Source organism: Equus asinus, chromosome 21 (assembly GCF_041296235.1).
Source record: "Equus asinus isolate D_3611 breed Donkey chromosome 21, EquAss-T2T_v2, whole genome shotgun sequence".
In the NCBI taxonomy this organism is placed as follows: Eukaryota; Metazoa; Chordata; class Mammalia; order Perissodactyla; family Equidae; genus Equus; species Equus asinus.
Window position 1 is genome coordinate 94,659,265 of NC_091810.1, and position 18,240 is coordinate 94,677,504.

Sequence of the window (18,240 nt, forward strand, 5' to 3'; positions counted from 1 at the left end):
GTCAAAGTAGGATTTCAAGTATTCTAACGTTAAATGCTAAAAGTGTTTTGTTTCCAGTGACTAAAGAGCTAGTTATTTTGGAATTAAAACATAACTGAGAATACAAAGTAGTCAAGATTCTATCTGTGACTTTCAACCTTTGGTTCCTATGAATTAAAAGTAGTACAATTAGCCAGGTTAGAACGACATTCAGATTGTCAGTCAAGAACACTTAGACATCCTTCATGTCTAAAGCCACTTTATATAAGTTTCTACACTCAAATATATTTTTTAAAACTTTATAAGCTAATAATAGGAACATACATATGGAACTGCAACCCAGAAGTCTACAAATTGGCGATGTCTTTCAATGTTCTTTTGTGAGTGTTAAAGTTACAACTTAAAATTACAGGTATATTACCACTTGAAGTGATATACAATCACACCTGTGCATACACGAAATTCATATATACAAGAAACACAGAATAGATGGTGATGATTCACCTGACCAAAGGAGATGCCATTAAATGTCTATAAATAACTAACCCATCTGTGACAGACTATGGCTTCTTCTTAAAATCATGTATACCTAGGAGCTTTCTTTTTTAATTAACAAAGGGTACTGAAAATATTACTGCCAATAGTATCACATTGAGTTGCTATCTTTTCTTCCAAAGATGCCAGAACACTGCCACACCTTATGTTTCCCCATCCACTTGACCAGCGGGATTGGTAGTTTAACATCTCTTCATCACAACATTGCTCTTTTCAGTAATGGGGAAACTGAGAGATTAATAGATTTGTCAGCAACCACAAAAGTTTATAGCAAAACTGGAGCTTACTCTTTTTTTTTTCTTTAAAGATTGGCACCTGAGCTAACAACTGTTGCCAATCTTCCCTTTTTTTTTTTTTTCTTTTCCCCAAATTCCCCCAGTACATAGTTATATATTTTTAGTTGTGGGTCCTTCTAGTTATGGTATGTGGGACACCGCCTCAGCATGGCCGGACGAGCGGTGCCATGTCCGGGCCCAGGATCTCAACCAGTGAAACCCTGGGCCGCCAAAGCCAAGTGTGCGAACTTAACCACTTGGCTACAGAGCCAGCCCCTGAAGCTTATTCTTGATCTCAAGTTTTCTCCAATTAGGCAATGTAGATTTCTTCAATTTTATCCCAAGTGGTCACATATAATGTAAGAAAAAAAGAAAAGGAATACAGGCATTAGCAGATTTTCTATTGAAGTTGCCTTATATTACAGCCTTTAAGCCAGATTTCAGAACCACAGAACTAACATTTTATATTCTAAATTGTTTCATAAGAAAAGAAAATAGGCTTTACTAGGATATTTATTATTAGTTCAAAACGCACCTTTTTCTTCTACCAAATTGCCATGTTTTGCCCAAACTTCAAAGGTCTTTGGGACTCAAGGAAATCTTCACTATTAAAAAAAAGTCATTGTTTCACAGTATATCAAACTCTACAAGAGTATCTAATAAAACTTTTCTTAAACATGAAAGTTTTACACGCTTCATTCTCAAGTAAAGTTTGTGCACCTCAATCAGATTATGTTTTCCTTTATAAAAGTATTCATGGAATTTCATTAGCCTTAGTCCTCTTTCATTGCATTTTTTTCCTTTTTGGATAATATTACACAATGGCCTCACTGCAAGAGGTTATTAATAAGATATTGTTCCAGAAATGGAAGACCAGGAAAATCATAGCAATGAAGCAAGTACTACTTGTTTAAACAATTAATATTTCTTTCCAGCAAAAGCTTTTTGGAACCTGAAAACTAGTCCTCCATTTTGTATTTTCTAACAATTTGGTGATAAAAACATAGAAAGTAAACATAAGCTATTTCTAAATCCCGGAAAAACTTGTTGGCTGGGATCCAGGCTGTCCAATTCCTAATGCACACAGGGAGTGCTCAATAAATGTCACTGACTGAGAGTATTCATTCTAAAGGGTTACTTCTCTTAGCCTGGGGAGTTGTTTAGTTTTTACTGAAAGTATGATTTTCTTTTCTCTATCCTAGAGTGTTTAGATTAATATACCATTACTATTTTAAATATAATATGCATTCAATGAAAAACAAAAAGTCAGGTTTTCTTGAGTATCTGCAGTTTACTACTCCAGGATCTTGTGAGTGTGAAATAATTTACCATGTGGTACTAACAAGGTTGGATAATAACCTAGTAGAATTTGGGGGTATGATGCTCTCAAATGACGAAAAGATCTTGCTGCAGTAGTTGGGTTTTGAGTTTTTTTTTCATCAGTGAAAACAGTCCTTAGTTTCTAAGCCATTTTTCCCTTTGCATTGTTCTTCCTAAATGTACTTCCTATACGTTGCTTCAAATTAAGTCTTTGAGGGAAGTACCGGCTGTAGGATAGCCAAATTGGGGGTTCTGGGGACAGGAATCAAAGATTCCCACAGTTTCCACCATGGTTTCTGGGTGCAGACATGGAACCAGGATAGCTACATTAAGATGCGAGTGTCAAGGTTTGGGACTCCAGGAATCTCCCCAGCTCCAGTGAGTTAGGCTACCACGTTATTCTCAAGTCTCCATGCATGGAGCATGCGTACTTGCATGAATATCCTGCTTTTTATCATTTTAATTAGTTATGAGAAAGGTTTTAATCCTTTGTGGACCAACCATGAATTACATAGCTTTTCGTAGTTTGATGATAGTTACATGATTTTTTATCCTCTGTTAAATGATGTCAAACCTATTTGCAACAACCAGAATTCTTATCACTTCTTCATAGCAGTTTTATGTGATAAATCCTCTGCATTTTTAAAGAGTAAATGTATAAAAGAAGCTAGGGCCTTTAAACTTTTGGAAAATTTACTTCGAGAACTATTTTATTAGTTTAAACACGCATAAATCCTTAAACATGTAAACAAAACATTTTAACTTTATAAATCTTATTTTTGGCTAAGACGTCTTTTAATATCTTTAACTCCATCCTTACCAGAAACATAGGCCACTTCTTGATCTCTTCTAAATTATCTTTATCATCACTTTCATTTTATAATAAATCCTCTAAAGGTTCTTTAACCAGAAATTGTATTACAGATTAAGATTTCTCCTTTAAGTGTGTGATTTAAGAGTATCATAACAAGTAATCAAGAAGGTTACGTAATAAGATAATGTAATGGGACAAGCAGGCATACAATAGTCATTTTTCCAAAAGCCGCACACTCACCATCACCCACTGATCACGACTTTCAACAATCTGGTAAATCAATCCAAAATTAAATTAAGCTTTCCTAAATTCTTATTGGATTTAACCAGTTGATCTAACTTATTGATGGAAAACTGTCTCTAACAATTACTGAAATGACAGACTTAGAAATGAAACATTCCGTTAGCTTTCTCTGCCACAATAGCAGCATAATGTTACACTTTGTTCCTTTACTCTCTCCCACCCCCTTAAGAAACAGGGGTATTATTATGCGGTCTTATTTCACATCCTGACCTCAGTCACTTGGGTTTGGAGGACGCGGTTTCTACTAAGGTTAAAAGACACAGCTCTGTGTATTATTTACAACTAAGTACTGAAAAAATTCTCTGTAAATTTTAATTCTCAAAACATCCTTTAGGATAAAAAGTATTTCTAGTCTTCAAAGATTAGAGAACTGAGAATAACGATTAACTGATTTGTCAGTCACCATGATGCGACTGCTAAGGCTGGAATAGATATGAAATTGTGACTTCCAGTAAGACTTCCTAGATTCTACCTAAATGATGTATTAGCACTTCAAAGTTCAAGAGCTGCCTTCCCCATTTTTTTTAACTGTTTAAAAGAATGGCCTGATCATTTTCTTTTGTCAGCAAGTAGCCAACAGATGATAAATTCGCCAGTACTTTCACAGCAGCTCTCTGTAGTGGGACAAGAAAGGGTGCTTTCTGACTTGTTCTGGTTGTTCGTGGCCCAATCCAAGCCATATAACTCTGGCTCCGACCAAGAGTTTCACAATAAACAAAGAAAGAAATATAACTATTTAACGCAGTAGGTTCTACATTTATGGAGCTCATAAGCTGATTTCGTGCTGAAAGTAAAAACAGTCTCAGGAGTTTAAACTGGTAACCTCTAATCTTTTTTTAAACTGACCTCACCCTGGGCAAGTAACCATCTCCTGATGCCATTGTTGGAGACAGAATTTCAGGCTGAGAGATCATTTTTCTGACTCAATCTGGCTTGCTGTTCGTGGTTAATCATCCCTGTTTCTCTCAACATTTCACTCCTCTGACTACAGCGGTCAACCTTTCTTTTCAGGAAAGACTTTTTAAGTGATTCAGCTCTTCCAGCCGTCTCCCTCTTTCTCGTATCTAAACCCCCCAACCCCCATGCCTACCGCCCTTGTTTCGCTAAGATTTTGCTAAACATTAGACACAGCACATGACCTCCAGCCTTCCAGTGTCTCGGAACAAACCGTAGAAAAACACCCGACTGGCGTGGTCGTAAGCTGCCCTAGGCTGGGGCTTTGCGTCTTTAGCTCTTCACCTCTTAAACACCCACAGAGCAAAATTTAAATTTAAAAATTTTTAAATTAAAAAACCGCCCCCCTTTTTAACCTCTAGCCCCGCCCACCGCCTCCCCCCGCCAGCCTCCACGCGAAACTCCGCAGGAAACCGGAGGGGGCGGGGCGGTGACGTCACGACGCCGGTGCGTCACGGAACGGCGGCGGCTGCGGCGCTGGCGGCGGCTGCGGCAGCGGCGGCATTTTAGTCGGCAGCGGCGGCGGCAGCGGCGCTGCTGCTCCTCCCAGCATCCCTGGCGCGGCCATTTCAGCCCCATCTTGGCCGAGGGGCGGGAGCTGCAGCCGCCGCTTCAGCAGTTTGAGTCTCAGTTTCTCCGGGGTCTGCGGACCGGGCGCACCGAGGGGGAGCCGGAGCAGCCGCCTCACGAGCCGGAGCGCCTCCGCTCGCCGGCCCGCCGGCCGTCGCCCCTCACTCAGGAGCCGCGAGGGGAGGCCAAGCCCGCCCGCCCGCGGGGAGGCTCCCTGAGGGGAGGGCGAGCCGGCGTTCCCCTCCCCCGGAGCGGGCTTCCGCCAGGACGGCCGACATGGCCCGGGGCTGAGCGCCGCCGGAGCCCGCAGCCCTGCCTGCTCGCCTCAGCGTCCCGAGCCCGGGCTGACGCCGGCGCCGCCCCTCACGCCGCCGCCCTCCCGCTCCACCCCCGCCGGGCCTGCGGGCCGCGCGAGGCCGGGGAGTGCCCCCGGCGGCCCGGGGACGGCCGGAGGACGCCGCCCGCCCCTGGGGTCGCGCTCGCGCCGCCGCCGAGGGCCTCGCTGAGGCGCCGCGGCCGCGGAGGCGCCGCGGAAGGAGCAGCCGCCGCCGAGCGAGCCGGCGGCGCGGAGCCGCGACGAGGATGCCGCACGGGCCGGCCGGCGCCCCCCGCAGCCCGTGACCGCGCGCGCGGGCCCGGCCCCCGCGCCGACCGGACTTTGTCTTCGGGCCCGCTCGGCCCCGCCTGGCTTCCGGCGGCCCGCGGAGGAGCGGCGCGCCTCTGCCCCGGGCCCCTCGCCATGTCCAAGATGCCGGCCAAGAAGAAGAGCTGCTTCCAGATCACCAGTGTCACCACGGCCCAGGTGGCCACCAGCATCACCGAGGACACCGAGAGCCTGGACGACCCGGACGAGTCGCGCACGGAGGACGTCTCCTCCGAGATCTTCGACGTTTCCCGGGCCACGGATTACGGCCCCGAGGAGGTGTGCGAGCGCAGCTCCTCCGAAGAGACGCTCAACAATGTCGGGGAGGCCGAGACCCCCGGGACCGTCTCCCCGAACCTCCTCCTGGACGGGCAGCTGGCGGCCGCCGCGGCTGCGCCCGCCAACGGAGGAGGAGCCGGCCCGGCCCGCGGCGTGGCCGGGGCGCCGGCCCATCCCCCGGCGGCGGCTGCCCCTACGGCCGCCGGCGCGCCCCCGGCGGCGGGCTCCTCCGCCGCGCCCGGGCCCGCGGCCCCTGCGCCGCCCCCCGCCGCGTGCAGCTCCCGGTTCCGCGTGATCAAGCTGGACCACGGCAGCGGGGAGCCGTACCGGCGCGGCCGGTGGACGTGCATGGAGTACTACGAGCGCGACTCGGACAGCAGCGTCCTGACCCGCTCCGGGGACTGCATTCGGCACAGCAGTACTTTCGAGCAGACCGCGGAGCGGGACAGCGGCCTGGGCGCCACCGGAGGCTCGGTGGTGGTGGTGGTGGCCTCCATGCAGGGGGCGCACGGGCCCGACTCGGGAACTGACAGCTCGCTGACTGCTGTGTCACAGCTGCCCCCGTCGGAGAAGATGGGCCAGCCCGCCGCGGCCCCGCCGCAGAGCTTTGGCGTGGGGCAGCCGCCGCCGCCCGTAGGTGGGGCTGTGGCTCCGGGCTCGGCTCCGCCGCCGCCGTTCCCGGGCGCCGCGGCCGGGCCGCCGCCGCTGATGGCCGCCCTGCAGCCCAGCCAGCTCCAGGGGAGCGGGCCCGCTGTCGGCCCTCCGGGGCCCGGGGGCCAGGCGCTGCCGCCTGTCGCCCTGGCGCAGCCCGGCCTGGCGGTCGGCGCTCCTGCCCCGCAGCCGCCGCCGCCCTTCGCGTACCCCCAGCCTCAGCTGCCGCCGCCGCACCTGCTGCCCGGCGCGCCCTCCGGCCAGAGTGAGTACCTGCAGCAGCACGTGGTCGGCCTGCAGCCGCCCAGCCCCGCGCAGCCCTCGGCCGCCGGCGTCAGCCCCGCCGCGGCGGCCAGCCTTCCCGTGGGCCCGGGCCAGAGTGCCGCCTCGGCCGGCGCGCAGGTGATGGGCGCGCCCACCCTGCCCGGGGACGCCGTGGCCCCGGGGCCGGGACCCTCGCAGGGCGGCCAGGCCGCGCCGGGCCAGCCGGCCGGAGGACCCCCTGCTGCCGTGGGAGGCGCGGGGCCGCCCCTGTCCGCCCCGCAGCCGCAGATGGGCGGCGGCGGGGTGCCGCCAGCCGGGCCCAGTGGCCCTCTCGCCGTGGTGCCCGGAGTTCCAAACGTGCCTGCAGCCGTGCCCGCTCCAAGCGTGCCTAGTGTGTCTACCACCTCTGTTACTATGCCAAATGTCCCCGCGCCTCTGGTCCAGTCGCAGCAGCTGAGCAGCCACACGCCAGTCAGCAGGAGCGGCGGCAGCATCCCGCATGTGGGGCTGCCCGTGGTGCAGGGCACAGCCAGTGCACCAACGAGTCTACCACAGCCTGACCTAAGCCAGTTTCAGACTCACACCCAGCCTCTAGTGGGGCAGATTGACGATACCAGAAGAAAATCCGAACCCCTACCTCAACCGCCACTTTCCATCGCTGCTGAAACTAAGCCTGTTGTGAAGCCTCCTGTTGCAGATGCCCTGGCAAACCCCCTGCAGTTAACACCCATGAACAGCCTCACCACCTCTGTGTTCAGCATAGCTATTCCTGTTGATGGTGATGAAGACAGGTATGGAACCTATTCAAACGTTTGATAGGAATGCTTGGCCAGGCGTTGTAGTTGGGGATGCAGCTTTGGAAGAGCTCTTTTTTCAATGTGAGGCCCTCAGCATATTTAAATGTAAACGTTTGTGCTTAGTAAAATTGGTTTATCAGTTCTTGAGGTGTGTAATGAGAGAGTTGGTTTTGTCACAGTTTAAAAACAGTAAAGTGGTTAGGGATGCAGCATTGTTTATTCAAAAAGATGGATTTTACCTTACTCCTCTCAATTTAGAAGTGGTAGCTGGTAGGTTATGCCCCACAGGATTGTCCCTTTCTTAGGTATGAGTCGCACTTGAGCGCTTACAGCAGAGTCTTGTTAGTATCTGCAAAGGCTGGAGAGAGAATGGTAAAATGTCAGATCCAGCCTTGAAGATCATATCTTCATCCAGCCTCTTATTGCAAGGGGATGGGAGGTCAGGAGGCTTCCCAGTGACTTCTTTAGGATACTTTTGTTTAAAGCAGAGAGTATTGGAAAGATGTTCTTATCTCCCATCAGTCTTTTCACTGTGGGAGGAGGTGTGAGAGACTCTTTGACAGTAGTAAAGTTGTAGTTCTTGAAATTAGAATAATTTTGTAGTACGAGTGTAAGTGTCAACAATTGGCTCCCTCTATTTAAGGGATGCTTTTTTTAATGCTTTAAGTGAAAATTGTTGGATTGCCACACCAGTTCTACAACAGTTGATAATGTTTGGTTATGGTTTAATCAGGATTTTAAGTGATTTTGAGGAAATGTCACATGAAAACTTTCATAATATGTATAACGCAAGTTTTTAACGACTGACTTGTTACAAAGCTTTAAAATTACATTTAAAAATTATATAGAAAGTTTCAGGTAATTTACTGTTAGACATTTGTTTGGGGGCTTTTTGTGAGGTTGATTAGATGTGTTAAAAGATTAGAACTAGTTTTATGGATTTCTAGAATAATTAGTATATAGAATACATTGAGACCTGTTAAAGCTTTTTCTTCCGCTGTTTCTTCTGAGTTCTTTCACATTCTTTTCTTAACTTTTCATTTCTACGTAGTCTTGTATTTTTGTTATACACTTCTGTTGGTTTGAAAAATGATCACTGAAATTCATCTTCTCTGCTTTTTATAACTCGAAGTTCGTCTTTTTTTGTAGGTGACTTGCTTGTGTGGAGTCTTTTTTCCATTTGAGAACTCTCAGAGAATACCACGTGCCCATAATTGAGCTCAGCCAGCTAGTTGTTGAGAAATTTTATGTGGATGGGACTACCAAGTAAAGAAACTGATTCCCCAAGCCACTCAGAAAAATCTCTCTTTATGTTTGCTCCCATTTTTCACTTTTCACACATAGGGGCACACCTGAAATGCAGATTGAGTTTACGTGTTCACCTTTGGTAATACTCAACAGGCATCTTCCCTTTCCTAGCCGCCAGAAGCCAGTTTTTTTCTGATGGGTTGGTAAATAACCGTTTACTTAGCTCTCTGTTCCTGTTGTTGGCTGCCCCCATCGCTCTTCAAGAAATGATGACTGGTTTCCCAAGCCCCCCAACACATGCACACATGTGAATGAAGAATATATTTTCTCTTCTTCACACTTCTCTCAGTTTACAGCACATGTAATTACATTCCCCAGAACTTTAATATGATGATACGGCATGAAGCAGAGATCTGTTGATAAATGGAAACTCTGGGATGTATTCCTTAGGGTATGACCTCAAAGATGCATTTTTTTCTTCTCTTACTTTATTAAAAGAGTTGCTAATCTCAAGAATCTTTATTTCCAAACATGTCAATGTTTGAACTACAGATACTGCTGTGTCAGTGTCCTTATCAGTTGCAGCAGTTAATCCATTGCCGGGGGGGTTTTGATGTGTGTGCAGTCCTATTTTAAAAGTGGCACTTCTCTCCCCCACCTAGTCTTTTAAAATCTGCATTGCTTATCAAACGTGCATTTCTAATTTTTGTTAGTAGTCTTTCATTGATTTTTAATTTAACACGCTAGTTTCCAAGATGTAATCTTATACATTTGACTGTTTTGTCACTGGAGCAACATACCTGGTGAAGGAATAAATCCATTAAATAGGAATAGTTTTGTTTTTTTAAAGGAAAGCCTTTGTAAAAGAGAGGGCGTTTTAAACTTGTTTGCTTGAAATTAATAACACAGCTTTTCCAGACATATGTTGAAGTTACTGAGAATGAGTGCTTTTGAGGAGACAGTACTAACAAAATCATAATTTTAAATGATGATTTTAGGTTCCCCTCTTAAATTAAAATCTGCATAGTTTTATTTGCCATCATGCAAATGTAAAATGAAACACTAGAGTCACTAGAGTGAGAGGTCTTGAGTAATTATGACTTAAACTTTGTGAATAGGTTGACAAATTTCAGAGCCTAAGAAAATACCCGTAAGTAAGATGTTTGCTTTTTAAAAACAAAACGTTGATGTTAGTAAACACAGTCAATTTGAGAAAAGGAAGGAAAATAGAAGATTAACAAAAATATTGAGGTGGTTTAGGTTGATATATGTTGAAAATTGTCTGGTGATTTTGGTTCTGTCATCTTAATACAAGGCTCTATACTGGCTCATTTTGAGACCATTTATTTTAAAGAGTCAGACTCCGTTAATACGTCTTATTATTATACCTTTAAAAGGGCTGATGGTTGTATGTACAAAGAAAATGTCTTAAAGTTCTCAGTTAACATTGTCTGTTGACCCTACGATATACCACTGTAGCCTTTCTTAATTAAAAGGCTTATGGTCAGTTGTTGAGATTTCTTCAAATTGATTTCGTGTTATCTGGAGGATATAATAATGATTGAAAATATAGTTCATTAAAAAATGTGTAGCTCCTTGTACAGTGAACGTTACAAAATTTGTTTAAACTACCTATACACTTAACAGTCTTTTTGGTAAATGGGGGGAGGAGCAAAATATTACTGGCCCTTTTGGAAAAGGAACACAGTGCAGATCGTTTTCCGTAGATAGCTGACCAAAGTGAACTCTGTAGACCACATTCCAGGAACTCTTATGAATGGCTGCAATTGTGAACTGTCAACTGCAACCAAAAGACTGTTGAAAACCTGATTGTAAGGATCCCTTAGTGGCATATATCTCTACATCTTAATGATTTTATTTCTGTAGTTTGCTAATGACTACTGATAAAGTATCATAAATTGTGAATGTTAAGTGGTGTGTCCTGGTATGTGCTATAAATACAAATTTTGTACAATTATATATATGAGATATATATGTATGAAATGTATATATATCTCATATATGTAGATGCGTTTTTTATGGAGTTTGTTTTGGTTTTACTAACATTTAAGTGAGAGGATTATGTAAATGTATGTCAGGAGGCAGAACTCTCACTCTTACCTTTGGTGTAAAATCTATAGATACTGCTTAGAGCTCTGAAAGTCTTACTGCATTTAGTCTTTAAAAATGAACGCTCCTTACTTTAATCTGTGTCTTTCTTGGGAGCTTACATTTCTTTATATTTAATTGTGGAGGTAATTTTGCCCTTCTAGCTTTACAGTTGATGTTCACATCACACGCTGGATACCATCTTACACCTATCTAAATATCTAGGTACTCTTACCAAGGATTGTGTAATCAAAGTATAGCATCCTATGTATGGGTGATGTTGTTATTTAGTATAAAAACTGATATTGATATATTCATTAGAGTGCATGCTGATTACTAAAATACTCATCAGTCATAAACATGGCTCTAAGTAAAGGAAATTATCATAGATTTCCAGAAAGACTGATCCAGAAGTGCCTGAAATTCCCTAAACCAAGAGTTGTATCAGTCAGAGTATAGCCATTTTTATTCATAGTGACACATACAGTGTTTAAAATTTTGTGTGAACCAAATCATACGGACTGAACATTGCTTAGCTTTTTAGAAAACCCAAGGACTTGTGTGTGTGGATAAGACACACTCCTTAAGTAACTATTTTAGTAACAATTGTTTGTTCCTTATAGGGGAAGGAGGATATTTTGAACAAAATTGCCTTTCTGAGAAGTGGTTTTTTACAGTACAATACTGATAGTGGGGTATATTTGTTTACTACTTCCTGAGAATAAATGTAGTACCAATTTATTCTTTGAGAATTCTGATAGCACTAATTTGGAAATAGTAAAACATGATACTAGATTTATGGATCTGGTACTTGCTAGTTTAGAATGGAGTTATGTCTTTCAAAGAGATTGGAAGCAGTCATGGTCTCTAGTGTCCTCCAGGAACAAAGAGCAGCCCCACCAATCAGGTGATAAAGAAACCAGAATGAATCTTTTTCCTGAGGAGTGGTTGATTTGGGAGGGGGCAAGATATAAAAGGATCTTGACTTTTCTTTCCTAAAATGGCAGAAGTTGGAGGGTTGTGGGGGATAGAGAGTGATGCAGGTAACCAAAACAAAAAAAAGTAACGTGAAATGACATGAAATAGGGTTTTAGACCAGTATGCATTTCCTTTTCTGAACACATACTGTTTATTTCTTAATTGCATTACTCTTTAAATACTTAAGTATGAGGAAGAGAGGCTTTATCAAAACAAATTTGTCTGGTTAGGTGTAGCTTGAATGCTGATGTTTCCTACATAGTTTCTTATTAATGGAAAGAGCAGATTTTCAAGAAAAAATCTTACTAGTTAATAGTATTTTAGGGGTATGTGTAGCAAAATTCCAGAATTGGAATAAATCCTTTAAGTTGGGTTTTTCTTTGTACTAAACTAGTGCACTTGTGATTTGAGGCTGCCCTTTTAGATGGTATAATATGAATTACTGCATCCACAAAGGATATGCATACCTAAGTCATTGGTATAATTTAGATCTTTCCCACAGCAATTCTTGAACATACCAAATTACTCATTATTTGTTATATTCTTAATCTGGCATTGCTTAGGGCAAAAGTCAGGACTCTTCCATAAAGATTTAGGAAGAATAACCAATTTATCATTCCTATCCATATCCGTCATTACATAACTTTAATAATATATTTCAATGTATGCACTTCAAATTTGGCTGGTAATTTAAAGGTATATTGATTATCTGCTTTATCTCTAAAAAGTATATGCATAATTTGCACTTTTATATCAGATGAATTAAATTTAGTCTATTCTGTTCTGGATTGCTTACCTCTCAAATTTAAAGCCCCAAATCACATTTGAGTATTTAGTTTTATTTCTTTGTACTCAAGCTAACATTTATAATGAATGAACTCTCATTCTTCAAATTATACATTTATATAAGATGGTTACGTGAAAACTCTGCAGATGATTGAGTTAATTTTAATAGTCTTCACCTGGGACATGGACTATTAGTAAATATCTTGTTAATTTAGACTAATCAGAGTAGGTGAGACAAATAAGTGAAGACTGGATGTTAAATTACTTAAAGCCTCCTCTCTCAAAAGCTTTCACTAAAATTTGACTAAAGAATATTGATGTATAGAAGAGAAACTGTGATTAATATGTCGTAAATAATGCTAGTGTATTTTAAATGTTATTTTTAATGTTTTAGACTCTCCCTCTCCATTTTACACAAGTAAATTGTTTAATCTGTGAATGAAGGATACCCAAAGCAAAGTTTAAAACCAACCAGTTTCTAAAGTAGAATTAGAATTCACTTTTACTAAATGGTTTTATAAGTTAAACCGAAACAAATCCTTTGCTTTGGTATATGGTCTACCTAGGCTTTGAAAACAAAACAAAAGGGGGGGGGGGCCCTCTTGATAAAATCAAGTGTATTTAATTATGTATTAGCATATCATATGAGTGACCATTACAGACAGTGGAATCAGACATGCTTGGGCTGAAATCCAGCTGTGCTGCATACTTAAGGCATTTGACCTTGAGCTAAGCCTCTTGTTTCCCCATATGAAAAATGGGGATAATACCTACCTTGGAGAGTTTGAGAGGATTAAATGAGGTATGCAGGTAATTTGTGAACAATCCATACATAACATAAGATGGTGTGTATGGCAAGCATACGTCACAGAAATGTCAGTATTTCAGTGTCCAGGCTGCTCTCCCAGATCATCCCTTGGCATGTTACAAATCATACCAAGAGTCTTCAGTTTTGATCTGAAAATAATTACATGGTATGGACATTGTTTTAGGCCAGAAAAGTCATGGTGTAGTAAGAACTACACTATAGGATTGTGGTCTAATCCTGGCTTTTCCATCACTTTGCTGGTTTCTTTGGTCAAGTCATTTAACTTCCCTCAGTTTTTCTCGTTGGTAAAATTAGAATTTGAGACTTGATCAGATTTTAAGCTTCCTTATCTATAAGTCCATACATTTGACATGTTTCATGAGACAGCTGTCAGCTCAAACCTTCCTCTTATCAAATCCTTTTCCTTCCACCAGACTACTGTGTGACATAAAATGAAGTTTGCAAATATGTACTCAGTTAGTTGGTTGAATGCCCAGGAAAACATTTAAAGTGACAATATGTCGATCATTCAACTTTCTTTGTCTTCTATGAGTAGTAGGTACTGGGATACAGAAATAAGACTATCCTGTCCTGTAAGATCTCCGGTTATATGAAAATAATTAAATTATACTTTGATAGACATTATAGGCTGCAATGTAGTAAATATAAGGTGCTGATGGGAACAGTTTAGGACATTATGTCAGATTGGTGTGGGGCAGAAGTAGTTAGACTGACTTCCGTTTAAAATTAATTTATTCTTTGTGTAGGTAATGCATTTTTACAGTTCAAAATTCAAAATATACAGGAGTATAAATTGAAAGCCTCTCTGCCACCTCTGTCCCCCAGCCACCCAGTTTCAGTCCTCAAAAGCAGCCTAGTATTGTGCATTCTTCTGAAGCTAACTCAAACTGAATCTTAAAATTAGGTCACTGATAAGAGGATAATTTTCCAAGTGGAGGGAGAAGGCAATTTGTGTAACAATGTCAGCGAGTGAGAATATGTCAGATTTGGAAAATGATGTGATTAACTTTATGGGAACCAGAGTGGAGGGCTTAAATGTCATGGTAAGAAGTTGACATTTTTATTCTAAGTTTATGATTGCTGTTAAAGGTGTTTCTTGAAGCTTTTATCATTAAAGTAGTACATATCTTGGAACCATTTCAGTATCCTTTTCAGTGATTATTATATTTTTAATTAAAATCTTGTGATAAAGTTGTGTATGAGGAAATCCTGGGGGAGTTCTGAATCCCAGAAGTCAGGATTCTCATCCACTGGAATGTACTAAATAACTTCGTATACCTAGCTCTAAGTTGAAGTATACTATTTGCCTTAAGTATTCTGTTTGCCTTGATATTACCTTAATAATGATATATTTGGTATATGTTAAGATACTCTGCCAAAAGTTGGTTTTTATACAGCATAATTTGGAAACTATGACCCTATAGTAAACACAAACTGAGCTTAATTGTGTCAGGCCCTATGTTACGTATCTCATTTGATCTTTTCAGCAACTGTAAGGAAGTGTTTCCCTCCCCTTTTTACGGACTAGAGAAATTGAGGCTTTGAGCATTTGAGTCACACAGCTGTTAAGCAACAAAGTGTAGATTCAGACTCAGGCCTTCTGACTCCAAAGCCAGTGCTCTTGCATATCCCCAGAGTTAATTTTGTTTTATTACTTTGCTGACTGTAAGACAGGAGGAAGGAAAAGCTAAGTAGCCGCTGATCTGTTGTGTTGTAACCCTTCACCTAAAGGATCTTTTTAATCATTTAAAATCCTTAAATAGTAATGTTGGAGATGGCCCTCGTTGTTCCTCTCCTTATTGTATTTCCTTGGTTTCTATTTAGAGATTCTCAGAAGTTGAGTTTTGACATAAAAGAAGGAGAAGGTATATCACTGAGTTCAGGGCTCACGTACCTCAACCTTTAAAGGTAAACAATTTTTATAGCTTAGTTTTGAGGTATAGTATATATGTATGTTTCTCCTCTGTTATGGTTACCCTACAAAGATAGTATCTTAGTAAAGCAGGCAGACGTAGGTCACAGTAAAGCAGGCAGACGTAGGTCACATTTTGAGTCACCTTCTGATGTACTGCTTTCACGTAGTTGGAAACTAATGTGACAGACTGGTGTGTAAAGTCAGGGGGAAAAGAATGTTTTGTTCACTGGTTTTGAAAAATGTCTGCAAATAGGAAAACAGCATTTCTATTTAGGTGGCTGATATAAATTCAGAATAAACCACATCTCAGTCTTCCTAAGAAGTGCCTCGTTGGCTCTATATTTAGATTAGTTGGTTACATTGACATCAAATGTTCTTAGAAACCTGATTTCAAATTTCATTTTTTGGGAAGAAGAGAACTTGTGACCAAAGCTGCATGAAATTTATTATTTCTTTCTAATAAATTTTTAATATGTCAGTTGCCTCTTGGTGTCTTCAGATTTCATAGACTGTAACCTTGAAATGATCCCCATTAACAGCATTTTTCTTGGGATTTTCATTTCCTCAATTTTATGCCATTCCAAAACAGAATTCTTTGATGATCAGGCCCTTTGATATTTACAGATGGCTCTTAAAATTGATCAGCTAGGTTTCACAGACTTGACTCCTTTAACTATGCTTGTTAATCAGTGTTTTGAGACTAATTGTTATTTGCTAAAAATTTCTAAGTTCATGGATAACATCCCAACTGAAGTATTTGAGAAACCAAAAACTTCATATTTTATAATAAGACTATCTAAATGTTTATCCTTGGAATCTAGACTATTTAAGCTTTTCTGTAGTGCATAGCTTGTATAGCTCCATATGGCTTCTTCATTTTGAGTATATGTAGAAAGTGATTGTTAACTGCCAGCTTTTGCAACCTTAGTGTATTTGTTCTGAGATGTTCTAAAGGTCCATTTATAGTAGTTTATTTCACAAGTTCTTTTCTTGCCCTAGGATATACGACTAACTGCAGACATGTTCTTTTTTCACTTCTACATTTGACTTATGAGAAACATTTCATTATTAGAGTCTATGCTGTAAAAGTCCTGAAATTTCATAACTTAAGTCATATGACTTCATTTAAAACCAATTTATTTGGCATATGAATTTGATTCAAATTAAATATACATGTATATATTTTTCCAGAGTTGGGGGATCTGAAGTTCTTTAAAGACTGTCATCCTTATAAATATATTATAAATACTCTTTAATGAATTTTAAGTTCCAGACTTGCAGAATAACTTCCAGGTTTAGTCTTTGTTACTCTCTTGTATTTACTACCTTCCTCTTTGTGTCACTGTTTATTTTAAACCCAAGGTCTCCTAACAGACCTGTGTGACTAGCAAACTTGTTCTCATGTGGTCCTGGGTAAGCCTGGTAAAAAAGCCAAATTGAATTTTCAGTTGGTTCAGTTGGCTTTCATTTAATTTGGCAGACTGATTTCTAAGTACACTGAAAAAAGGAGCCTGACAAATATATCTTGAGAGAGGTCACAGCTGTTAAATAAACAGTAGTTTAGCAGTCTCTTAATCTTTCCTTGATATTAGTATGTCTAATCAGTGCCTTTGATTACCTTAGACCTAGTCAAGAGAAAAGTAGAGAAAGGGTTAAAAGAACAGAAAAGAGTTGAAGTGTAGGGTAAGCAAAGAAGTACAGATACTAAAGACTCCTCATTGATCACACAGCTGCTTCCGTGATGCTCTGGCATGTAGTGTCTGCCTTTCCTAGTTTTGCAACATCTAAGGTGTAGCCTACTGGTTAAAATTAAAATTGTCATCTAAAAAGTATTTTTTAAAAATTCAGGGGCCGGCCCTGTGACTTAGTGGTTAAGTTCAGCACACTCTGCTTCCGCAGCCTGGGTTTGCAGGTTCGGATCCCAGGTGCGGACCTAACACCACTCGTCAGCCATACTGTGGCGGCAACCCATGTATTAAAAAAGTGGAGGAAGATTGGCACGGATGTTAGCTCAGGGCTAATCTTCCTCGCAAAAAAAATTCCATAACACAATGTCTTAATCTGAGTTTTGAAATCATGGAATTCTGTGGAGTGTTTGTTTTGTTTGAAATCTTTGATACTTATTGCTATTCCAGTAGAACTTGGAAGTAGTTTTCTTATTGTACTGCAATTCTTATTGCAGAGACTCTCTTAAGGTACTTGTTAGGGTCTCAGAATTGACATGCACTATCTAAACCTCATTTTGATGATAAAATTGACCTGTCATTTATTGAGCATTGACTGTACGCCAGGACCTTTACATATAGGTGCAGTTCTTGAACTACTTTGCAAGGCTAGATAGTAATATCACCATTTAACTGATAAAGAGACAGACCTAGAAAGGTTAAAATTTAACTCTGCTGTATATTTAGCATAGTGGTTAAGAGCATAAACTCTGGGACCAGATTGCCACCTAATAGTTCCATGACATCAAGAAAAGTGCTTCTTACCCAGTTTTCTTACCTGTACGGGAACGATAATAACAGCTTCCTCTTAGGGCTGTTTTGGAATTCAGTTAATAAGTGTAAAACAGAGTAGTGTCTGGTATATAATAAGCACTTATATTCTTAGCTTGCTGCTGTTACTCTGTTGCAGCGTGGGTCAAGAATTTCAGAAGTGATGTGGCAAGTTTTTTTAGCTTTCTACTGTACAGGTTGGGGGTGGGGGAGGCTATGGAAATATGCTGAGGTGGGGGGGGGACTGTTAGAGAACAGGTTGGTCAAAAGTTTAGTCCCCTGAGAAACCACTCCTGAGATGTGAGGTGAATCATGTATTCTGGGAGCTTGCCCCATGAGCCCATCAGTTAAAAATCTATGGTTGAAGCCCCAGGGACTGTGTCGCCAGGGGATAGTAGAAATGGATGGTGATTGAGCTGTATAAGCTCTTAGCCCTTGAAGGGGCACTGTACTAATGGAAGAAATTAGAAAGCTGC

The 18,240-nt window shown here is 42.0% G+C and overlaps 1 protein-coding gene across 2 annotated transcripts in view; it reads left to right on the top strand.

Moving 5' to 3' along the window:
* Nucleotides 1–5,509: 5,509 nt before the first annotated feature.
* Nucleotides 5,510–18,240, top strand: part of TSC22D2 (TSC22 domain family member 2) — a 46,934-nt gene continuing 34,203 nt past the window's right edge. For both annotated transcript variants that reach the window (XM_014838567.3, XM_070493660.1), the window contains exon 1: nt 5,510–7,398. In XM_014838567.3, coding sequence (XP_014694053.2) covers nt 5,510–7,398 — 1,889 coding nt within the window. The remainder of the gene's footprint in view (nt 7,399–18,240) is intronic.